The 25,369-nt window shown below is 47.7% G+C and overlaps 1 protein-coding gene across 4 annotated transcripts in view; it reads right to left on the reverse strand.

The window, feature by feature from the left end:
* Positions 1-17: 17 nt before the first annotated feature.
* PPP2R5C (protein phosphatase 2 regulatory subunit B'gamma) overlaps positions 18-25,369 on the reverse strand; it is a 115,048-nt gene continuing 89,696 nt past the window's right edge. For 2 of the 4 annotated variants that reach the window (XM_087818170.1, XM_016212218.2), the window contains 9 exons: positions 24,786-24,845; positions 22,862-22,970; positions 21,416-21,469; positions 17,066-17,236; positions 15,821-15,948; positions 13,747-13,848; positions 12,003-12,075; positions 8,062-8,178; positions 18-2,659 (listed from right to left, as the gene is read on the reverse strand). In XM_087818170.1, coding sequence (XP_087674296.1) covers positions 2,528-2,659; positions 8,062-8,178; positions 12,003-12,075; positions 13,747-13,848; positions 15,821-15,948; positions 17,066-17,236; positions 21,416-21,469; positions 22,862-22,970; positions 24,786-24,845 — 946 coding nt within the window. In that variant the 3' untranslated portion in view covers positions 18-2,527. The remainder of the gene's footprint in view (positions 2,660-8,061; positions 8,179-12,002; positions 12,076-13,746; positions 13,849-15,820; positions 15,949-17,065; positions 17,237-21,415; positions 21,470-22,861; positions 22,971-24,785; positions 24,846-25,369) is intronic. The other 2 variants (XM_087818174.1, XM_016212220.2) reach the window with 1 other exon arrangement.

Here is a 25,369-nt window from a genome sequence, read left to right on the forward strand (position 1 = left end):
AGTTTCATGATGAGCGATAAAATTCACATGTTCTTTATTTAGTCCATATAATACACCATTTTTAGAGTCTTTTAAAATTAGATAAAAGAGCATATTAAATGGCAAGTGTATGAAGTTCCTCTTCATAAACAATGTCAAAACAAAAAGTTTTGAGTTACAAAATGTTAAAAAATATGTAGGTACTTAACATTTCACTAAAGCATAAAGTTACAGATATTTTCTAAGGAAAAATAATTGTGCCACTTACCTATTTTTGCTGTTTCTATGAACTTTTTTATTCTGTACATAGGACATTTTGTACAAAATATGAAGTCTACATTTTTATTACTTATTACCATAAAACAAAGATACAATGTATGTACAATATTAAAAGAAAGCTGTACTAAAGCCACACTAAAGACACGGGAAAAGTGACATTTCTGATGTACGGGGACGTCTGGGGACAAGTGAAGATGCCAAACGCGGGACTTTATGAAGAAAAACAGTCACCAGTTTATTGTCAATGGAGTACTTTTGAAATCGGTTTGGTACAGAAGAAACAACGTATCTATATAATAATATATAAGCTGAACAATTAGCACAGGGCATCTGAATACTAACTAGGAAACCTTTAATAGGCCAAAATATTAAATAATACTCTTGTCAAAGTAAATTAGTTTCTCGCAAAACTTTTTTTCCCTTTTTGGTGAATGTTTGTCTTCGATAAAGAGCAGAAATAAAACCTAGATGTCTTATACCTTGAGCTTTACACAGTCACCCAAACAGTGAAATTTTGCTTTTTTCCTAGGGCAAGAGTCTTCCAGAAAGCTCTCTCACAAACACACTGAGCATACAGAGTCAAGGGTATCTGAGCATCTGTCAGCCAAAGACGGAAGTTCAAACAATGGTATCAAAACACATGAGACGCTGCTTTATACAGTAAAAAGCACCCTTTTTCCCTCAGAAGGAGAAGGCATTTGAACTTTTGTAAATGGTGAATTTCATATGGTAACTGGACAGATACTCGTCAAGTTTCTCAGGAAGCGTGTCTGCTCGCCAGCGGGTTGCCCTCCGCCGGGCGCGGATCGGCGCAGGCTTCACACAAGTGCCCTCCCCCGAGTGGGTGTCCTCCAGGGCGCCGGACACACCGCCCACGGGCTTAAGTGGCAGGGAGCGATGTCTGCTTTTACAGCGTTTGCGTGGATACCAAGACCTTGATTAGAAGACAGACCCTAAAAGAAGCCACACTGTGTCTCTGATGCATCGAGACATTTACATTAAGTTATCTAATCATATGCCGAGACAAAAGGAAGGAGAACCGCTGTGTAGAGGAGCAGCACACATCTCAAACAGCTTTCAAGCAGGATAAATAAGTCAAGATACTGGCCACCCTGAGAGAAATAAAGAACATACAAAGCACTAAGTTTAAAGAATTTTCCTCGTGCTATTCCATCGAAAACGAGAAGCTCCACACATGCAAGGGAGTCTGGGAAATATATAGCAGCATTTGATGAAAACTCAGACGGGATTTTCCTCACGAGGTGCATATAATGTGTGCTCGTTTCAACATAAGGACTCACCTGAAGTCATACTCCCTGTCACTCCCTCAGCTCTCAGGACCGTCACAACAGCGGCGACTGCCACGCCAGCGCCCGGCGCAGACGGTGCTACTGTTGTTACCTTTGCCCAAAGGCAGCTGCCGTTTGCACTCAGCCAAGAACTGGCTTTACTCAAAATGTCCTCGTTCTAGCTTTCTACAAAGTGTGGAATTCTTAGAGACTCTCATTTTATTAATTCAAGAGCCTTGATAAAGGGCAACAATGTGTAAGTACAGAAAAAAATTCTGCAAACTCAAAAATGAGCACATCGTTTCAAATTCCAATTCTAGCCAAGGAGACAGAAAGCTCGCTGCGGGATGCATTCCCCCCGAGCTCGCTCCTGGGGTCCTGGGGCTGGACCGACGGGCAAATATGGCTTTAGAAATACATGAAGAAGTCGGACACGTGTACCTGCCGTTACTCAAAGTGAAGGTACCTCAGGAAAACAGCGGCTGAGGATTGTCACTTTTCCTGTGTTAGAACGACAGCAAAAAACCATTTCAATGAAATTGAAAAAAAACACCAAAACCAGAAAGAAGAAACTGCTGGTGTAAACAATCACGTGGAAACAAGTTCAAAGGCTGTTAAGTCTTAAAATATGAAATATTTTTTAAAAGCATTCCTTTGATTTGAAAGACAGTGATATTCTCTTAGAACCACCTAGTTTAACGATCACCATTCCACTGGGTAGAGCGTGACGGTGATGGCCGGGGTACTTGCCTTAGCTCTGATTTGGGACGCTGTCATGTTTGGGACCGCGCGGGGACGCGTGGCCAGCGCGGCCTGGGTCCGAGTCACCATTGTTTGAACTCCTGATCTCGAGCTGGGCGGGAGTGCGTACTGCCTATGGGACGGACACGGGACGGGGCGAAGAAAGCTCTGACTCTGAGTGTGACTGATCTGTATGGCACGAAGGGACGTTTTCTACAGAACCCGGCCCGAGCGGGCGGCTAGCGGCCGTCCTGGGGCAGCAGCTCGTCGGCTCTGCAGTGAGCCTCCAAGGCGTTCTTGGTGTGGAGGTCCTGAGGCAGCTCGGACTTGCGGCGCATCAGAGCCCGGTCCTTCTTCAGGTCCTTCTGTGCCTGGAATCACAAACGCAGCGCGTTGGCTACGAACCACGCTGTCCCCGCAGTGAGCGCACGTCAGCCTCGTCGCGAGGGGCAGCTGCGCACCGCGGCAGCACACCCAGGGCCTCCGCACTCTAAGGGGCAGGCGGAGGCAACTATTCCCTCTGTGGTCATTACCCCAAAACGTCACGTCTGTTAGAAACAATGTCCCGACCAGGGAGGGACGGGCACGGCACTGTGCTTTCTCCCCTAAGACGTGCAGTTTGCACAGAGTGCTCAGTGCCTCTGTTCTGCAGATTCACCAGGGTGAGCCAATCCCACACATCGTAAACGCCTCCCATTTGGCAAAATGTTCCCAAACCCATTCTATGGCTCTGTCCACTCCAGAGGCAGTTCAGAAAGTGGAAATTTCCTCTGTAGGTAAATAAAACAGATGAAAACCGTTTAAAACATTTCAAACTTCTATCAAATTTAGAAAAAGATACTTTAGGAGACATCAGGCAGGTCATGTAGAGGATAAAACCCTCTACAACTTAGAAAAACTTTTAATTATTTACATAAAATTTCCCAACATTAAGTATAATAAAAGACTCCCTTTTCCATCCCATTCTCTTCCTGAACTCTAGGACATTTGGGTTTTACTTAAAAAAAATTAAAAGAATCCCACTTTCTCAGGAAAATCTGGAGGACTGTGTCTGCAGAGAGAGGGGCCTGAATGGGGCATTTCCCCCCAAAGCGCCATTTCCAAGAACCACAGTGACACAGTCGTTCAGGTTTGAGGCAGGGCACTGCACCAGCAGCAGTACTTTGGACACAGGACAAGCTGTCTGACTCCTCCAAATACCAGGGACATACAGAAGACTGTCGGTAAGACACGGGGACCTGAGCCAAGTCTTTCCTGCCAGTGTCACCATCAGAAAGAAGACAGCATTACAGAGGAGAATCTGCTTTGTGGTGGGGAACAAACGTCTACCCGAGAAAACTTGTTTTAAGTCAATCATTTGACAACGGAAAGAATTTAATGGTAAAACTTCCCGTGGTCCAGCCCTGGCCAGTGTGGCTCAGTAGAGAGTGTTGGCCCAGGGACCAAAGGGTCTTGGGTTTGATTCCCGGTCAAGGGCACGTACCTGGGTTGCAGGTTCATACCTGGCCCTGGCCGGGGCATGTGTGGGAGGCAACCAATCAATGTCTCTCTCACATCGATGTTTCCCTCCCTCCTTCCCTTCCACTCACTTTAAAAATCAATGGAGCCTGGCCGGGAGTGGCTCAGCGATTGAGCATCTACCTAGGATCCAGGCGATCGGGGTTTGATTCCCGGTCAGGACACATGCCCGGGTTGCGGGCTTGATCAATGACTCTCTCATCATTGATATTTCTCTCTCTCTCTCCCCCTCTCCTTTCCTCTCTCTGAAATCAATAAAGATATAAAAAATAAAAAAATAAAAATCAATGGAAAAAAAATCCTTGGGTGTGGATTAACAAAAAAACACACACAAAACAGCTTCTTGTAGTCTCCAGAGTCCTAAGTTTGGTATAGTCCGTAACTTTGCTTCAATGAAAAGTTCAAGGACAGCCCGGCCGGGCGTGGCTGGGAGGTTGAGCATCGGCCTAGGATCCAGGCGGTTTGATTCCTGGTCAGGGCACATGCCCGGGTTGGGGACCTGATCCCCAGTTGGCAGCGTGCGGGAGGCAGCCGATCAGTGACTCTCATCATTGATGTTTCTCTCTCTCTCTCCCTGAAATCAATAGATTTAAAAAATAAAATAAAATTCAAGGACCTGAGGAAGTCATACATAAAAAGTTCACAATTTTTTGCAGAGCTATTATTTCTTAGAGTTCCTTGCAGATTTAGCTACGGAAACAGCAATAAAGTCAGGGTTTAGAAATAAGTTTGTGTAACATGATTTTAAGATTATTTCTATGATGTTACTTGAATGTTAATATTCATTCATGGTAAAGGCAGGGATTTTATTTTCCCCTGGAAACTGGCGTGAGGTGCCAGGGAAGCCAGCAGCCTGTCGGTCGTGGTCATAGCGCTTGTGAGGATGCCCTCATTTGTGAAGCAGGTCTGCCTCGACGACGGGGAACTCAGAGGGCAGTCCCACCTGAGTTCACGTCCTGTTCAGGGTGAGCTGCAAAACAGAGTGAAGCGAGCCACACAAACCAGGACCTGATCCTGGAAGTACTTCCCGAAGCCAGGACAGGCATTCCAAGGCGACAGCAAAGCCCTGGGCACTGGAGCCAGCCGATGCAAACTGGGCACACAGGCCTGGGGCTCTCAAAGGGCAGAGGTGTACTGGGTGCAGCAGAGACGCTCTGTGCAGGCTTTTTAATTGGTGTGTAAGACGGAGAGTAACTTTACAAGCCACATGGAGAAGTCAGAGAAACAGGAGCAGGAGAGCAGGAGACACCATGCAGATGGTCACCTAGGTGAGGGACACTCGGTGGAGAGGCCGTGCTGGTGGACATGCGGGCAGTGGGTGGAACAGACAAGACACATGGAATAGACAGACAGACAGACAGACAGGCAGAGGCATGACTGTGATGTCCTGCTGTGGTGCAAGCCGGGAGGAACGGCCTGCTCTGCAGCATAAAGGCAGAGCTAAGATACTGAATTTACAGTGAGTAACAGAACACCGGGGGTTGGGTGCACATAATTGTGCGTGTTTTTAGTACTTAAATTAGGGCAGAACTAATGAAAATTTCTTAAGGGACAGATTTCCTGGTCTTCACCACACAAGCTGGAATGACAGGGAAAATACTTCATGTCCACGACATGAGCTTGTCAGCCTTTTCCTGAGCAGAACAGCCTTAAGGAGACTCTCCAGGGGAGTAAAGAATACCTGTGCTTCCCTCCTCCGTCTTTCTACACCTTCCTGATTTGCATGGCGGGCACTGCTTTTCTCCCGACCGACTGTCAAAATGAGAATTGTAAACATTTTAAATGTCTCTGGTAGAAATGTCATTCACATGAAATTTACTAATTTTCTTAGATGCTCTCCGTAGGGTTATACAAGTTTCTCAAAAGAAATGCAAATATGGTCTGACAGGTAAACATACAGTTGTATTTCTCCACAGAATTCCAACCAGCTACATTCTACTGGCCTTAGGGCCTCCCTCCCTCCCTCAGTACTATCATTTACCTCACGTGCCATGTCCTGAGCCACCACTCGAGTCATTAAAAAAAAAGTGGAATTATTTTGGAAAAATAAAATTAGCTGAAAATAAAATTAAAAAGGCACTGGAAATACTAAAGACTTAATTTTTAGCTACATACATTTTCCCCCTGAATCTCAGTGTCTTTAACAACGGTGTTCTGAGCATTTCAGGAATATGACTGAACATTTTCAGATTAAGAAGGTCTATCATAGCAAATGTCATACCTAAGAGACTGCACAACAAATATCTTCACCTAGACGGGCTGAGATCTGAGGAGGATTCAATTGATCCCTAGAAATCCATAGTAAGTCTTGAGGTTGAGGAGTGTTCATCTTTTAGCTTTATTATTTTTTTGGCATTATTTTAGCTATTTATTCTAAGTCCTCAGTATTTCCATATGAATTTTAGAATCAGCTTGTCAATTTCTTAAAAAAAAAAAGCTGCTGGGACTTTGATTAAGATTGTGCTAATTTGGGGAGAACTGATATCTTAATGGCATCAAGTCTCCCAACCCTGGAAGTGATCCACAGAAATCTAAAGGTAAGGGTGGGAGAATAATTTTTGCAAGAATATCAATTACATGAAAAACTGCATTATGTAATCTAATTTCAAAGGTCATAAAAACAAACATGTTACGAGTTCTCAAAAAACACCATCTCCATACCCCCTGTTGGAAGTGGCGTGACTGTGGTCAGCGCCGGTACCTCCTTTGCAGCACCAAGGAGAAAAAGAGTCCAGACTAGGGCTGCCCAGTCAAAAGGTAATGCCAGCCACGTACGTAATTCCAAATTTTCTAGTAGCCATGTCAAAAAAGTAAAAAGCAATAGCAATAGGTAGAATTAATTTTAACGTTTTATTTAACCCAGCATATTAAAAATATTATCATTTTAACATAATAATAAAAAATGACGAATGAGATGTTTTACTTTTTTTCCTCACAGTAAGCCTGGGAATCCCCGAGTCTGAGTGACAGCACAGCTCAGTGCCCACGGCCACATTTCAGTGCGCAGCAGCTGCGTGGCTGTGGGGAGGACAGTGCAGTCTGGACGGTCTGGATCGTATGCTCTGGGAAACGTCTGATCCTGTCTGACCAGGTGGGAAATACAATTTACTTGAATTAAAATCAAACAGATTAAGCCCGGCTGGCATGGCTCTGTGGCTGAGCATTGACCCGTGAACCAGGAGGTCACGGTTCGATTCCTGCTCAGGGCTTCGGGGGCTCGATCCCCAGTGGGGAGCATGCAGGAGGCAGCTGATAGATGACTCATCTTTGATGTTTCTACTTCTCGCTCCCTCTCCCTTCCTCTCTCTGAAATCAATAAAAGAACGTAATTTAAAAAAAGATTTAAAATCAAACAGATTAACCCCCGTTTAACTGAGCTCCAAACGACACCAGCACTTAGGAACCACTGCACACAGTACACAGTGTAACTCCAGCTGCTAACTTCTCACGTGTCAGAATCCCAGTGCTGATGTCTTTGGAAACTCTTTCCCTGGTGAGAGGGGATTAGAGTTCGAAGTCAGAGGCCCAGGTCCCTGGCCATGCCAGCTTACATGGATAGGAATGGGGAGGCCTGCTCAGAGAGGCACAGCACCAGGAGGTTCGTCGCACAAGGTAGGAGCTAGTGCGTTACCCTCCCTACAACCCACGGTATATATGTTCTCAATTCAGTAATTAGAGTCTACCTTTGGACTAGTGGGGATCTACATAGGCATTTCCACCACAGCGGAAACAAAACTGCTCACGCAAGGGTACTAGCTGTGGTGGTTCCGACAGAGCCCCTAGCTCCAGGAACCCCACCAGAGCCTGGGCCCTGCACAGGCCCCACAGGCGGAGCGGTTCTCTGTGGGGAGAGAGACAAAGCTCCACCAGGTGTCTGGGCTGCTGAGCTTGGCCGTCACTACAACTGGGGACTAAGGGGGACCCGCTGGGCCAGAGCAGAAGTTGGAGGGAGGAAGAGGGAAAGGAGAGCGGCAGGACGTTATTGCGAAGCTTTTGAATTTTTGCTCAAGTTAACACTGAAAGAGTTACGGGTAGGGATTACTACTGTTAAAATAAACGAAGAGACAACTTGCGGACACATACTTAATTCTTAAAAACTGTTTCTAGTAAATGGATCACTGAGATTACTGAAGTTTAATTTTTAACGCTGGCTGGCACAGAAGGCTCTGCGTACAGCACCTCACCTACACAATTATATGCGTTTCAAAGCAAATCTACAGCGAGCGCCTCCCAGCTGAGCTCTGCGCACTTTTACCTGCCGAGCCTCTTCGCTCACTGCCTTTCTCAGCCTCTGCACATCTTCAAATAAGGGCCCATCTGTCTCCATGGCAACCGGGATGCTCATGGTGCTCGCTTGACTAAGTACCGTGTACTGCAATGCAAAGTGTGGACACTCTCTGTTAGTGCCCGGGGTCTGAAGCCAGGGTCTCCTCCTGGTCGGGCACAACCTCCCACCCCCACCCCCAGGGCCCTCTGCTGCCTCTGCCTGCAGGGCCCAGCCCTGCCGCAGACCACTTGTAGGCCCTACAGTTCTGGCCGCAGGTGGGTGGGCGGGCAGAGCTGGTCTCATTGGTCACTCCACTCTCCCTGGGGCTGGGGGCAGGTGGGCACCTGCCTTGCAGCCTTTGGTGTCCTGACTCCACATGCCCTGCATTAGCCACTGGGGCCCGCTCCATGCTGAAAACGCCACCTCTAACCTCCCAACCTTTGCATACCGCCTGCCGATGGAGGCCCTTTCCCCTTCCTCTCGCATCCCCCTTCCTGGATCCTTTACTCCATCTTCCTAACTTGCTTCAGCTCCACCATGGACCACACACTTTCCACCCCCAAACTGCCCAGCTGCCACCCAAGTGGCACTGCAGGGAAGGACCAGTGTACCCCCAAGTCCAGGACCTCCTGTCTGTGGGGCCTAGCCCCACAGGCCTCCCAGCGGCTCCCTTGCCACCTCCCCACTGTCCCTGGGCTCTGGGCTTGGTATGAATTGCAGACGGGCCTTTGGGACTGTGTTCACCTGACTGTGACATGGGGATAATATTAGAGGGTTGTTGGGACGGTTAATTGAGCCAAGGGACAGAAACAGCTGGATTACTGTTAGCATCTAGTGCCCACTTTCTCTCAGGGTGAGGAAAGGGAAAGGAAGGAACCCACAAGTCTGCTGTGAGCTGGGTGCTATTCTAGGGGTTTCCACATCTTTCGACAGACCCGTGAAGTGGGTGCTATGGAGTGTTTGATGAGGACTGAGGCACGGAGGGGGCAGTGAGGGCAGCTGGCATCCTTCAATCTGCCTCAGGATGGTGTCCCCTGCCCTCTGGCCTCCCTCACCTCCTATCGCCCCGGCGAGCTTCCAGGAAGAGCAGTGGCCCAGAGGCCACCTGTGCTGAACAACTCGGCTTTGCTGCTGTCCTCTCTCTCTGACGTGAGCCCCCTCCCCGGATTCAGACCGACGAAGCCTGACCATGGCCCCCAGCCATCATCACTTGGTGCGCTACACTCTGGCCACCTGACCTGACCTCTGGACTCCCACCTGGCCCCCTCATCCCCATACTGGGGTCTGATGCACTGAGCCAGCATCAGCTCCGGCTCCTCTGAGTGAAGAAAGAGGGTGCTCCAGGGAGCCTGGCCGCGCCCTCGCTGGGCCCAGGGCAGAGAACAGTGTCAACAAGGGTGGGACGAAACTGTCACAGCAACATCAAAGTCACGTGGCAGGACAGGGTCCTTACTAGGGATGGACACCTCCATCAAGGCTCAAGTTCACAAAGGGGGAAAGGGACACATGCCACGGAGGCCACACCAGCCCCACAAGCTGCCACCACCGCCAGAGCAGACTAAGAATTCGGAGGGCACCCCTTTCCCGCCCCCACAGGGACCCATAGCATGTGGCTGCCAGAACACAAAACACTTGGTTTGTAAAAAACAGGAGCTGTCCAGAAGGCTTCTTGACACACATCAGTGAACAGTGAATTACTGGGAGTCTGTCTTAACAAAAGAAGCTATTAATTCTCAAAAAGGCAGATCTGAGATCGAGAACCAAGCTTCAGAAACCCAACTATTTTTGTCACAGAGATAAGAAACAAATTATTTACTTTTTGCCGTGAATGGCAGCAGTCATTGGAATTGGGAAAGATTTTCTCTCGAGGGAACTGCAGCGAGACTGAGGCCCTGGGTTCTAGCCCTGAGGTTGGCCATGAAGTATTTTCCGTTTGCACACAGACAGGTTTGCTGGGGTCAAGGCACAGATGGTACTGACACAGAGATGCGTCGGGACAGCTCGGAGGGCAGGAGGATTCTCCGCACTGCCCTGGGCACCGAGACGTTTGTAAAGAGAGCAACCACAGGGAACAGGAATGTGACGTCGGAAAGCTCCGGGAGAGGCCAGACCAGCCCACATTCAGAAGGAACACCGGTCCCGGCTCTGCGGTGAACGCAGTCACCCAGCACCCCCCTCGTCACTAAGCTGCTAAAGTTTACGCAGCTTCCTCTGAGGTGATGTCTATATTCTAGGTAAAACCAGTAAGATCAGACTCTGATTTGTACCTATGTCGCCTGCCCTCCCGGGGGTTGGCTGGTTTCGAGTGTGCGTGTGATGGGTTAGGGTCGGGTCCCGACAGCCCTAGCGGGGATTTTGTCCGACTGCCCTCTGCACCTACATCTGCCCAGATTTATGGCTTTACTCTACTTTGAAACAAATGTCAGTATTTTAATCTTACTTTCAACATAAACTCTATTTTTTAAAGCAGGTACCCATAGCTATCTACTAAATCAAGTACTGTACAGTTTCACAGAAATCTTAAAATAGCATTTTGATGTAACAGCATGGAATAAATATTGTTAGAATGATGCTGGTTATTTGTGTTAGGTGGAATCAAGGAAATAATTAAGAATGTCACTCAATTTTCCTATGGTTTAAGTCTCTTGACTGTAGTTTTAGCAAAAGATATACAAATCAATGTTATTATATAAGTAAAATATATGCTCTTAACTTTATATTCATGTATCGCTTTTTATTAAATGTGAGAGAGATTTAAAAACCTACACACTAACTGAAACTTAGGTAATAGGTACTTATGTGCATCTCTCATCAAAGGAAACGATCGCTCATGATCTAGTTCACCTCACTGAACCAACGAGGGTCCTGGGGGTAGCTGAGAAACTCTCCTCATAAAGTAAAATCTTCTCTTTCCTGGGGAGTTGGAGAAAGCCTGAGAATTCTCAACATGCCAAAGACACACACACGCTTCTCAGGAAGCCCAGGCCCTGTGATGACTGACAGGAATTTCTGCAGCGACAGGGCTCCAGTCACCTGGACCCACAGACAGAACACCAAAGACCACAACTCCAGCCCCCAGAGCCCGGCTGCCCTGGGAGCCGACTCAAGAGCTAATGCTGCGCAGGACACGGCTCCACGCTTGGCTGCTCTGGAAGACAGGCATCTGTGCTCTCCTGCCAGAGCGCACGGACCCTCCCGGCTGGGATGGGGGAAAGGGCCAATAGCTCACATGGCAGAAGTCAGGCAACTTTTTAAACAACAAAAGGCTTAGCCTAGACCGGCCAGCGTGGCTCAGCGGTTGGGTATCGACCTATGGTCCAGGTGATCGCGGTTTGATTCCCAGTCAGGGCCCAGGCCCAGGTTGTGGGCTCGATCCCCAGCAGGGGGCGTGCAGGAGGCAGCCCATCGATGACTCTCATCACTGATGTGTCTCTCTCCCTCTCCGTCTCCCTCTCTGAAATCAATAAAGACATATTAAAAAAAAGGCTCAGCCTACAGGAACCTAATTTTAGGAAAGAGGACACAGATTTTGTGCTCAATCTGTTCCAAGTCTCCTTTCCTTTCTTTCAGAACCTGACATTAAAAAGAAGCGAATCATAGTTTGAGCTACAGCATCTATGACATTCGTGAGAGAAAGCAAATTACAATCTTGGCCCAAACAGAGCCTGCATCCTGTTTTTTTTCTTACCATAGTATATTCGTCAGTTTCCGATATTATTTAAAAAGCAGAAGAAAAAATGTGAATCCTGTGGCAAAAACTTTTTGGGGCAAAATAAGTACTTGTATGAAGTGGAAAAGTGATTCTTTTGGGGCTTGTCTCACACACGCCAGAGAACCCGATTCCCTCCTTCCCACGATGAAGCCGCAGGCCCGACTTACAAACACAGCCAGGCACACCCACACCCGCGGCCGTTCGAGTCTCTCAGTACCTGGGGGTTTGCTTTGGCTAGACTTTCGATTTTAACCCACGCTTCTTCTCGTTCTTTCATTTTTAGCTTCTCTCTGAAAAACAGTAAAATGTCCTTGGTGTTAGAGACGATCAAATGCAAGGAGCCGCGAAAGGGGAAAACTCTGAACGGGCAGTGCCAAGGTCCCGTCTCCCTCGCAGTGGGGACCGCAACATACGCGGCACGAAAAGCAAAATGAAAAAACCACCAAGACTCAGAGGAAAAACATTAAAAAAAAGCAAAAAGCAAAAATTGTGACAAGTCTGAGAACGTCAGTTCTTAAAAACACGTGTGAAAGTACTTCTGCGTCCATCCTTCCCGCTTAGCTGCTTCCCCATAGGGCGTACAGAGGAGACGGGAAGCTGACATCTCCGCGGAAAGTGAGGCCACACCACAGTGGTAGGGGACCCAGGTGAGAAGGGCCGACATCCCAACGCTGATGACACTAAAAAGGAGCAGTGCTGCTAATGAGTCACATCACCTTCAGTCACTGAACTCAATTTTTTCTGTAAATCCAGAAGATGTGCTACGTGGTCGTCAGGGTCCCTTTCAGAAAACTCTGATACTCAGAGAAGGCATGCCATCGGAAAAGCCCGATGTTTCTGTATTTCACACCCGAACACTGCACTCAGCCGCGGCAAGGGACCAGGCAGCTGGAAGGGTAAAGAACTCCCTGTGCTGCCCGCCGGGCATGGCTCAGCGGTTGAGCCTCGCCTAGGATCCAGGAGATCGCAGTTCGATTCCTGGTCAGGGGGTGTGCAGGAGGTGGCTGATCGATGACTCTCTCATCGTTGATGTTTCTATCTCTCTCTCTCCCTCTCCCTTTCTCTCTCTGAAATCAATAAACATATATTTAAAAAAAAAAAGAACTCCCTGTGCCTCCCGGGGCCCCGCCCTGCTCATGTATCTCATACTCCATATCTTACGTATTTGGACTTGGCTGCCTCTTTCCACACTGCCCAGACCATAAACCCCACAAAGCCTAGAGTTTTGTTTGTTTTGCTCACTGCTGTGTTGCCAGAACCGAGGCAGGCCTGGCAGAGGCAGACACTTACTGTGTAAAGAACGAACATGACTGTTGGGTACAGACTGCAATGTTTATCACATCCAGTCCAGTGTATTTGCCTTAGCCAGTGTCAAGTGACAAGCACAGAATAAAATCTGCCCGTGGTTTACACTTGACTCTGAAGCTGGGGTGTAACTAATCAATCACATAATTACTCAGGACAGTGCCCTGTCGCTTAGACTGTCCCTGCGCAGCATGAGCCCAGGGCCTGGCTCTGGGAAGGACACAGTGAGACTCAGAGAATGCCCGAGGTACGGATGTTACCAAATTGGAACACAGGTGCGTGGAGGTGAAGGCTCCTGCTCTCTCACAGGGACCTTACAGAGTGCAATTCAAACTCCTGCCTATGAACATGGAAAATCACTACATGTCATAGCCTGGAAGTGTCCTGAGAAAAGCAAAAACTCTGAAAGTTACATTCTTGACTGCACATGCACTTTTTGCAAAAATGATTAAACCAGCAGCATAATGGAGGAAACAGCTAACTTTGTGTGCTCTGAAAATAAGCTGTCATAACAAAGTCTTTATTTGCTTTTCAAGTATGAAAGGATTTTGCTTTAAAGTGAAGGATGACACATTAGGACAAACCCACGGGAGAGGTTTATTCAGGGTTAAGGGGGAAAATCCTTGAAAGGTTAATTTTTGAAAGGAGCCACTTACTTCAGTTTCTCTGCTTTAAACTGCTGGGTGCAGTCATCAAATAGTTTTTGGTTCATCTCCATGAAGAGTTTCAGCGCGTTGTATATCAAGCCATGTATTGTCCTAAAAATAAAACTCTATGTTGAAACTCACAACATGTGATCTTTTTACCTGCTTCCCTTCTCCTCGGCTACAACCCATTTCCACCCAGACACATCAGGCCATTTCAACAGCCCAATTTCACAAGCTCCCTCGGCTTCGAAGGACAGAAGCTGCGCTTTTGACTCACAGCCGGCCTGCAGCCTGTGGCCTCCCTCACGGCCAAGCTTGCTGACCTCTGGCCTTCAGCTTACGGCCCCGGCTAACTGCAGCCAAAGTCTCCTTACTCGGAAACTGAGTAAAAGATGTAGAAACTTGAACAAGTATAACTGAGACAAACTGAATTACGCAGAGGACAATAATGGAAATATTTCATTTCCTATAACTGTCAGTTTCCTTTCAATCTTACTCACTGAGGACAGAAAATTTAATTTTAACAATGCCTGTAGAGCTCGGGTAGGTGGAACATAAAATCGCCACAGAGCAGCTCAAACTTCGCTGCGGGCTCTGACACACAGGAGGGGCCTGGCTGCTCTGTGTCCCACGGAGCCTCGGGTGACTCATGTCCCAGCTGTCATCAGTGCAGCCACGTAAGTGACCCCTGGTGACGGCAGAGACACTGTGCAGCGGAGTCTTGTCAACCCACGGAATGAGCAACAACAAAACAGTAGTTAAACTGAAATCCAAAACAAAAAACTAAACTTCCAAACCATAACAACTTTCTAATTCACTTTATAATAAACCCAAATCCTAGTAAGAGCCTTTCTTCCTGGGCACTGGCAGAGGTCGTGCTCAGTCACGCTCAGGAACTCAATCACCCACTAACCTCAATAAAAACGGACGCAACCAAGAGCTGTTCAAAGTTAACATGTTAACAACGACTGGACAACTCAAGGATGGTCCCAGCCACAAGACTGTGGCAAGTGGGCTTGGGGTGTGGTCAGGGCTGTGACATGTTAACTCCATCTTAACATGAAGGCCACCGCAAAGCACACTGCTCTGTGTCGAAGCCCCCGAGGTGATGTGGGCTTTGGTTCCAGACCACCACCACAGAGCGAGCTGTCACCTTGTTGCAGGTGGAGGGTCCTGCCTTCGTTTTGTGAAAAGCACGCCCATGAGGTGCACTAAAGCAGGTGTGCCTGTGTACTAACATCGTCCTGCTCAGTCACCACAAAACACTGAGGAGGAGACTGGCAGGGAGCTTTAGTCGGCTGTGGGCAGGCACCCGAGACCCAGCGGATGGCAGGTGGGCTGCTGTCCCCGGAGTCCTGTCGCCTCGCCTGTACACGAGGGGGCAGGGCAGGAGGTCCCGGCTCTGCTCCTCCTGCTTTAAGTCCTCACTTGCTGGTTAGAATACAGAAAGGAGAGAAATGAGGGGAGGAGAAAGCACCACCTGGCACCCACATTTCTGTAAATAACACGAGTATCTGCTCCACCTGCCACAGTGAGCAGTGCCCATACTGAGGCTAAGGTCGCAGGAGAGGCAGAGCAAGCACAGGATTCCTCAGGCTGCGTTCAGATCACCTGCTCCCCAGGCAGGAGCACAGTGGTAGTTCCTGGTCACACCAGAGGGCTCACCAGGCGGTGACAGCAGAGCTTGAGGGCGCCCAGACTGGGGTGGCCACTGCACTCCTACCCTTCTGCGAGGCTAAGCCCTGTGAGCTCTGCAAGGAATGTAACAAGACGCTGCTGCTCTCACGGCCAGGACGTGGGTGTGAACACGTGCGTTTGGACTGTGGGCAAGGATGCAAATTAAAGGCCACACGCCCACTTAATTACAAGTCCAATAAGAAATCAACCTCTCATTCCTTAACTGATACCTCAGACTTGGATTTCAATCCTAACTGGTTTGAACTAGAGTAGAATATGCAAATGTAAAAATACACAGACACTACACCTGAAATTAATATAAATAATGTTGAATGCAAAGTGTAACTGAGAAATAAAACAGGAATAAATAACAACACGTAGACGCGATGCTGGCCCGCCTGCTCACTTGTTCCAGTGGGTCTTTGAGTTGCGGTACAAGGACGGGAACATGATGGGCAGGATCTTGGCCGCGTTGTCACTGATCAGGCTCATGATGTACTCATTGTTCCAGTAGTACAGCGCGCGCTCCGCCACCTGGAACACAGCAAGAGCGCGCCCCGTCCGGGTCGTGACCGAAAGCGATCAGCGAACACCCTCCCTCCGACGCCCGAGAGCGGGGCAGTGCCGGATGCTGCGCAGGACAGCTGCTGTTACTGCTACAAATTCAAAACACCCTCGGCGGGCGCTCTTCTCCGGGCATGCCTCAAGAACTTAAGATACGCAACACTTGACCTATTTAGATGGGGCACTGGCCTCTTTCCCCTTAGACTGTCAAATTAAAAAAGTGACAACAGCCAACACAATAGCCGCCCGGTGTGAATGCCGTCTTGAACCATAGATGTATAGGTCATAACAACAGAGCTGCATCTTATTGGTCACATCACATAATAAGGTTGCGTCTGATTGGTTAATTCTTGGTACCAGAAATCTTCACGTACATGTATAGGCACCTGAGTTTTAAACAGGTAACTTTGGAGCAAAAAGAGTCATTACTACTATCATCTTTTTTGTAAACCAATCAAAATTATATCTATTTTTTTTTTGTCAGATTGGCAAAAATATATCTTTCGGTGTGCTGCAGAATTTTAGCAGTTTATGTGCCATGAGATGACAAAAGCTGAAACTGGTGAGGGCGAGAGCCATTTTGAATTCCTTTTATAAAGAAGTGTTGTCAGTGATGGAAACGAGATACTAATGCATATTTTATAGAATTAAAGCCTTAGCATTGCCCTGGCTGGTTCTGCTCAGTGGTTAGAGTGTCAGTCCTCAGACTGACGGCTCCCGGATTTGATTCCGGCCAAGGGCACGCACCTTGGTTGCAGGCTTGATTCCCAGCCCTGACTGGGGAGAGTGCAGGAGACAACCAATCAATGTGTCTCTCTCACATCGATGTTTCTCTCTCTCTCTCCCCACCCTTCACTCTCTCTGAAAACCAATGGAAAAAATATCTTCAGGATAAAATAAATAAATAAAGCCATAGCATCTTATTTTGAAGTGTGATTAAAGTAAAAACTTAAAGTTTACCTTCAAATCACATGAGAAGCACGTGACTGCACACCCAGAAACTTGTCACTGGCCAACCCCACAGGAGCTCACCCTGTAGCCACTCACCACCCTCTGCACCCGCCCCCCATGGCCCCCACACCCATACCTGGAAGTGCGGGCTGGAGACGCACTTGGCCAATTGCCGGAAGAGTGGCTCCATGATCTTGACAAATTCTGATGGTTCGATCACATCTAAAATTTCTTCTAACTCATTCAAGAACATTACTTCTTTTGGACTGTGAGTCTTTGGCCAGTATTTGAGCAGTGCCATTACCACCTACGGAAGAAGCAACATAGGGTGACGTCTATGATGTCTGTTAATGAGGTCTGCTTTCTGGTCCCCATTGCAAAGCCACAAAATAAGGTGGTGTGAGCAGTGATTCAGTCGATCGCTACCGGGCTGTTTTATAATTAGAGAAACAGGCCTAATTTTGTACACTTTAGAACCAAAACTTTAATATATGTGACCCATTCACTCTGACCAGTTTCAGTGTCAGTTCCTTTAAAAAAGTAAAAAAACAAGGCAGTTAGGAGAGTTTAGAGAGAAAAGACTAATGGACAAACACAGAGCACATGAATTGTATATGTTTTAGTGTCCGGCTCTGAAATTGCTGGTGACGCATACATGCGCACAGGCTCCGTTGCTTTCTCAAACTAACTGGGTGCTCGTGTACATTTATACACAAACATTCGGACACTGCGTGTGTGGTGTTTTTAAACCTCACCTGAGGATGTTTTCCCACTGCTTTTCGGGGGGAGGGGGGGGGGAGAGAAACATCGATGTGAGAGGGACGCATCTATTGGCTGCCTCCTGCATGTGGCCCAGGGGCCGGAGCCTGCAACCGAGGTACGTGCCCTTGGTGGAATCGAACCCAGGACCCTTCAGTCTGTAGGCAGACACTCTAACCACTGAGCCAAACTGGCCAGGGCCACTGTGTGTGTTTTCAATGGTGCTAAAACACATAAGAGTGACATGAAATGAGCTAGTGTTATTAGCTCATGCCACCCAGGTCACGGAGGGACCTGGGCTTGGGCCTACACTGCCTTCTGTGAGCACGACCTTGGACTGGTCACCAACCCCTCAGTGCCTCAGAGCCCTCGTCAACAACCAGGGGCACACCGCCACCTGCCCCAGGGCTGCTGTGAGGACCTGACTATGAAATCCACGCAGCTGCCCGGGGACTGCTGGCCTGTAGCTAGGGCCCAACCTAGACAGTGTCTGTGTGGCCTGCGCCCTTGGAGGCATGTTCGGTCCCATGGCAGTGGCTTCCTGATCTGTAGGTGTTAGAGGCTCTGTTCCTTGCCCAAGTCAGACAGGTAGCTTTTCTGCTTGGCAACCTTTCTTTATCGCATTTCTATAGTTTCCAAATTTCCTACCACTATCAGACCAGTAAATACTGTCCATCTAAAATACCAGACTTGACTGTGTGCAGACTAATGTTTCTAGAGTTTAGTCATCTTAAGTTAAAACAGCACAACAATCCAGAGCCGCATTTACCTGTGAGCACATATCCTTAAACTCCTGTAACCTGTTACCTGAAAGTGCTGTGTGGCCTCTGAAAGCACCAGCCAGCCGCCAGTGTCAGGAGCATGTGGAAGTCACCACAACGTTGCTTGGTACGGATGGCTGGTGGCTCCATCTCTAGTCATCTCCAGCCTGAAGACCACACAACTCACTGCTCAGCGGACCAGCCTTAGTCAGTCACCACTGTGGTGAGAGACACGGGCACCTCTGAGCAGCACTCATTTAGAACAATTCTGTTTTGGTGCTTGTGGTCTTCAGGCTCCTGGGTGATCTTTGATACTGCACTTTATAAAACGCCAAAAGTTATAAAAAAGTGCTCCTAGTTTCGACATCTGACATAACTTACAACACAACTGTCTTTAAAAGAAATTATTTTTAAAAAATGCATCATTTAATGATTTTCCTCCTACTTTTTGCTCAAAATAACTGAAGAGACATTTCCCAAGCACCCACTACACTCTGTACGTATGGAACCGCTGTGCAGGAGACAGACGCACATCACCACGCAACCCATGCCCCTTGTCACCTGACGGACAGAATTTTATAGGAGGAACACAGTATTTGAGCTGTAGAACAACTGATATAGCCTCTCACGGGAAGGAATGATTCCTGGAATCAGTCACACCCTGGACTGGCTTTTCACACTATTTGGAACCACCTGTGAATACATCAGTCACCAACTGTTTGAGAGTGCACTGGCATTTTGCAGAAGAGGGTGTCTGCTCGGGGAATGCTAATCACAGCAACAATGACCGCAGGCTGCTGGGAACACTTCAAGACTGGGGCTCTCCTCAGCAAGCTCAATGGCCACCCGCTCTTTGGAGGGGACAGGAAGCCCAGGGTGCATGCCAATGGCTCCTGCCTGGCATCCTGGGGAGTCCCCCTCCTGCCCTGGCACACCAGGGAAAGAATGAGTTCCCACCAGGCCATGTAGTGGCCTAAAGAGACAGCGGGGCAATGAGAACACGATTTTGCTTCTCTTGCCACCTGATGAGCTTCTGTTCTTACAACAGTGTATGTGCTCGACATGCCCAGAGCACTTTTGAGCACTGTATAAAGTTTGCAAATAAAAACTATTACAGATTTCAAAAGCAACAAATGTCTTTTAAATGGATTACACTTTAAGAATCCTGGAACCCCAAAACAAACGAACAAAAAGAAACAAAGAATTCTGGAGCCTAGACATTTCCTTGGGGGCTTTCAGATTCTAAGAGCTGTGGCAGAGGCGTGAGGAGACCCCAGGGAGGACAGTGCAGGGATGGGCCACTTTGAAAGTGGTTGCCCGTCACCTCTGCAGGCAGCAGCTGAGGGCCGTGATCAGAGCTGGTCCTGAATCTCTGGGTGAGATAGGGGAGTCTCCACACAGCATTTAGAAGCTTAAAAGAAAGCAGAGATCTGAAGTCAGGTTCACCAGGAACACAGCATTAGGACTTCATGTATTTTCACAAGAAAACTGAAAGACTCCATCTAACACTTTCTATTTTGTTACTTGATAGTAAAAAAAACAACCCAATTGAAGAATAGACAATGGATTTAAAGATATGTTTCCAAAAGAGACATACAAATGGCCAACACACACATGAAGAGGTGCCCAACATCATTAGTCAGATGCAAATCAAGCCACAACTTCACGCCAGGGGGATGGCTAGAATCAGGACGAAAGCGTGCTGGCGAGGAAGGGAGACACTGGGACCTGTGTGCTGCTGGGGAGGGTAACACGGGCAGCCACCCTGGAGGAGAGTTTGGACGGTCCTCAGGAGCTAACCCTGGAACTACCATGGGATCAGCAATTCCACTCCTGGGAATGCCCCACAGGACCTGAAAGCAGGCACCTGAACATATCTGTATGTTCATGTAATGCCCATGTGCACAGCAGCATTATCCACAGTAGCCAAGACATGGAAACAACGCGGGTGTCCTCGGACAGATGAAGGACAAAACCTGGCCCATGCACACAACGGAACAGTCTTCAGCCATAAGGAATGAAACTCTGACACCTGCTGCAAGACGGATGGGCCCTGACAACACTATGCTGAGGGAAACAGCCAGTCAGAGGACAAGCCCTGCAGTGGGGAAACTCAGAGGCAGGGGGGAGGAGACGGGGTTAGTGTTTAGTGAGCGCAGAGTTTCTATTTGGGGTGATGACAAAGTTTTGGAAACAGTGGTGGTGACAGCTGCACAACTCTGTGAATGTCATTAATGCCAATGAATTTGACACCTAAAATGATAAAGTTTATGTTGTGTATTTTACCACAATTAAAAAAGTTAATAACATAATATACCAAAACCCACTGAACTGTACGCATTAAATGGGTGCACTGTGTGGTATGTGAATTGTACCTCAATAAAGCTGTTAAAAAAGTGTCTTCAAATGTTCCCCTGGCACCTGACACGCCAACTTTGCTAATCTAGGCTACAATAGCTTTTGTAGTTTTAATAAAGATAAAATGCCAAGAAGCTGAGAAACCTAAGCACTGAACGACAGTGAGGTGACATTCCCTTACGATGCAGTGACCAGGAAACCGGTGCCTCAGATGGGAAAGACTTCTGGACAGTGGAGCCTCTTCGGTATGACAGCCTGTGCACTCTCACCACAGTCCCCCAACTGAAGGCAGTTCATGGGCCACGGAACCAGCAGAGGGAGTGGTAAAGTGCACTCGACTTGCTGGCAACCACTGCCGAGCGCTGTGCGTTCCAAGTACAGTGAGGGACAAAGTGGCATCGGGGCATAAAGCCACTGCAGTCAAGGGACCTGTCACTAAAAGGACCACGCCTGGGAAATCTGTAGCCCAGTGAACACAGTGTGTTCATCAGGACTGTAGCTGAGGACAGGGCTGCACAGCTGTGTGCTGAGCAGACAGTGGGGTGTCGACACCGAGCACCCTGTGGGCAGGTGGGCAGCTGGCGACGGGGCAGTGCAGGGGCACTTACTGGCTCCGTGAGGGTGCTGTCCTTCTCCAGAAACTGCACGACACAGTATGCAAGCTGGCGAGCAAAGGAGAAAAGTATTAACGGTTTGTTATGACATGGAAACGCCGCTGTGCTTCTAGGATCCCAGCATCACTGTTAAACAACTTCCTTTGCTGAGACAAGGGTCTGCCGCGCTCAGGTGCTGCCTGGGGTGTCCCTGGCCAAGCAGGGTGGGATCCCCACACCAGGCCCCACCGCAGGCCAGCAAAGTTCTTCTCTCTCCTCAGTTGCATAAAGTACAACAGAAAGCTAAAGAAAACAAGAAACTGTCTTTTGGGTTAACACCAAGATGTCAGCCCAGGTCTGATAGGGACTTTTCTTGCATTTTTTTGGAGACTAATGAACAAGTAATCTGACAGATGGGAAAAATCAAATTAAAATCTGGTTCCTCCTTGAATCTCTGAACTATTGATTTCTAGAACAATTAATATGATATCAACAGGGCTGGATGTAAAGTGATCAGAGAACTCTAAGCAAAATATTTCCCAGGAGGCCAGTGTCCTTAGAGTCATCTAAAGAATATACAGTTGAGCCATGGACATTGCAGGGGTTGGGGCCAATGCCTGTGCATTAAAAACTCACGTGCAACTCACGCCAGCCTCGCACACAGATTCCCAACTACCAGTTTACCCTTGAACAACGTGGGTCTGAACTGCGTGGGTCAACTGAAAAAAACTGATGCAAAGTAGATCCATGCAGTTCAAACCTGCGTTGTTCAAGGGTCAACAGTACTTTCTGCAATTTATCCCACGCTGCAAACTCCCAAAGTGAGGCCCCGCAGAGCTTCCCGGGTTCTGGAACACACTAGCCTCAAGGAACCAACACATGGGTGCAGCTGAAGGTGGGGGCCCCCAAGCTCAGTGTTGCCTCCGGCTTAGCCAAGGTTTGTACACACAGAACTGATATAAGAGTGAAGGAAAAACCAGATCTCCTGGGTGCACACAGTGGTTAGCAACCACGTTACGGACCCACTTTTCAGTATGACTGTGATTAGATTTTTCACAATGTTATAAAAATCCATCATTTAAAAACAAACCTTCTCATTGGCCATTTCACTGGCTACAGACACACAGGCCTTTTCTTTGAGGTCCTAGATTTTAAATGACATCACAGACAAATTTTCCTCTGAGAAGCCTTCCTCAACTCCTCTCATTAAGCCAGTCACTCCCTTTTCTAGGCTTAGAACTCATTTTGAAATTCTTCACTTCTGAGATTTTTCTGATTTTCTTAAAAGGAATCTCTCTTTACCCTCTTTCCTTCCATCTATCACCAGAGCCTTGGTTCCTGATCAGTGATGTGATGTAAGAGGAAGCACTCCAGCTAACAGGCTGGGCCTGGTGTCCCCACTCAGCACGGGTCAGGGAAGATGGCCGGGCTAGCGAGCCCCTGCACTGCTGAGGACCTTACCTGGGGGTGGTAGACACTCAGAGATTTCACTTTGTGCAAAGGTAGTAACACCTTCAATAAGAAAATCTTGTGCTCTTCTTTTAGTGGTAAGGCAAATCCATTAATTATACTGTGAAAACAGAATTCATGCAAAGTTTGAATATTGACAAATTCCAGATTAAAAAAGATATCTTGCTGTTTTTCTTCCCGTTTTTTGTTTTCATCATGAAAACCAGCAAGCAAAAGATACATTTCAGAAAAAAGGAAGGTGTCAGCAGATATTCTAAAGAAAATTAAACACCTTTACGGAAGCAGAATAGATTTTATCTTTATAACTACAGGGTGATTTCAAGTTTCTGGGTTGACAGGGTGTTGCCTGGAATAGTGGGAATCTCTGGGGCAAGACCTCCTTCCTTAGGCCACAGAGACTGGGCAGCTCAGGTGGGACCCCAGCTGTAGGGTGCCCACACCCAGCACCTGCCCTCGGCCTTCACCTGTCCTTAGGAATTCACTTTCCAGGAGAAATTTGGACTCATCAATCTAATGCTGGCAGGACAGAGTCTGAGTGCACAGAATGGCTTTGGTTAAAGATCAGCAAGAAACCTGTTCCCTTCTTCAAAGACAGGGGGTCTCACTCTTTACCTGCAAACCAGTTTCTGCCTCTAATATCAAGTAGTTCATCCATTTGGTTTTATAATTAGGCAGGTGCAGATAAATGTTACTGAGAGCTACAGGAGCAGTTAAAGTGTTTTCTAAATTGTTCCCCCATCATTCATGAATCTCAGGGACAGTCTCAAGTGGCCATCAAGGGCAATATGCTCACTCACATGGGGGAAACCCTCAAGACTGGACCCCTCTTCTGGAAGGATAGTCAAGCCTTGTCGTGGGAGGACATGGAGGCCCTGTGTGCGCCACATGGCTGTGCTGGACACTGCAGACCACTCACCCTACCTCGCGACAACCCAGCAGGTGAACATAATTATCTCCCCATTTCACAGGTAAGGAAGGAAACAGACGGAGAATGGTAAGTAACTTGCCCAAGGTCGTATAACCTGTAAGGGGCACACGCCTAACCGCTCGCTACACTCTACTGAGGGAGAGGAACCTGCCGAATGTGTTGACACTAATCAAAGTAGAACTGTCCACGAGGACTAACAGTTTTTCAAATTGCACCTAAAACAGCAAGGATTATTTTTCTTGGAACTACGGGGCAGGACCAGAGCCATAGGATGGCCAGTGCTCCTTAAGAAAAGCTTCTTATGTTCCAATAGTCTGGGGACCATTAAACAAAAGTGCACAGGCCTTTTTCACTGCAGGAGTCTCAGAACCTATAGCTGCCATTGTGCACCGGATCCCCAAGAAAGAAGCTGGAGAAACAGCCCTCTCAAGTCTATCCGGCCATGGAACCCTGAGGACTTGGAAACTGCGGGTTTGGAAGCCTGGCATAAAACCTATAGTCATCAATTAGAAAATGATAGCAAGCATTTCCCTGGATTAAAATAAAAAATTTGAAATGTTAATTATTTTATAAGTATAAAAAACACGAAAACTTTATAAGATCAAAGCAATCTGAAATATCAGCATTTACTAAGTTTCTCAAATGTGCAGTAAATGATCTATTCTTCTAAGTGTCAAGTATAAACCTCACTGTAACTATTTTTAGCTCTGCTCTCGAGGAAGTAACTGAACTCGTGTTTCCATAGTAATGCTCCTGAGGTACAGGTGGAGCCTACGTGCAGAAGCGCATCGTGGAAGATACCTGCCGTCGAGGGTGTCCTCCTCCCAGAGCCCCCAGCCTTCCTTAAGTGAGATCTTGTTTAGGTTTTTTAGAGAATGGCTTAAGCTGCCTTGCTCTGGGGAGGAGCAGCTGAACTCAATGGACAGGATCATTCTGCTATAAATTCCATCTAAAGCCAATCACTACCAACAACACAGAGACACTCACCTTCCCAGTATTTCCAGTAACTCTGCTATGCCATTGTGACGCTCTGTTTCATAAATAAACCTGGAAAAGATTCGTCATTTGGAATCAGACATCGATGTAACAGCTATAAAGACTAAAATCCGCTGCACAGAAAACAGTGCTTCTAGGAGGACAATCATGCAGCCAGGCCACAACAGGTACATCGATTGGGGAAAACCGTCCTGGGGGCACTGTCCCTGGTCACCAAATAAACTCACAGCCTGACATGTGAACGCCTGGACGGCAGAGCAAAGCCTGCTCAAAATTTCCCCCAACATTTTATTTTGAAAGTTTTCAAACAAAAAGAAAAGTTGAAAGAATTTTATAGGGAGCACCTGTGTTTCAACCACTGAGATTCGACAACGAACAATCTGCTGTTTGCTTTATCGGATCCTGCCATTCATCCCTCTGTCCATCCATTAATCAAATTTTTTTTTTTTGCTGCATTTCAACGTAAGTGGGCGTCTTAATCTTGACGCCTCCGCCACTTAGTCTCTGAAATGGCAGAGCTCCTTCCTGACCAGTGGCCGCCTCGCTGCCCCCCCCCCCCAGCCCCTCCGGCACCG

Source organism: Miniopterus natalensis, chromosome 1, assembly GCF_054644295.1.
Source record: "Miniopterus natalensis isolate mMinNat1 chromosome 1, mMinNat1.hap1, whole genome shotgun sequence".
Classification (NCBI taxonomy): domain Eukaryota; kingdom Metazoa; phylum Chordata; class Mammalia; order Chiroptera; family Miniopteridae; genus Miniopterus; species Miniopterus natalensis.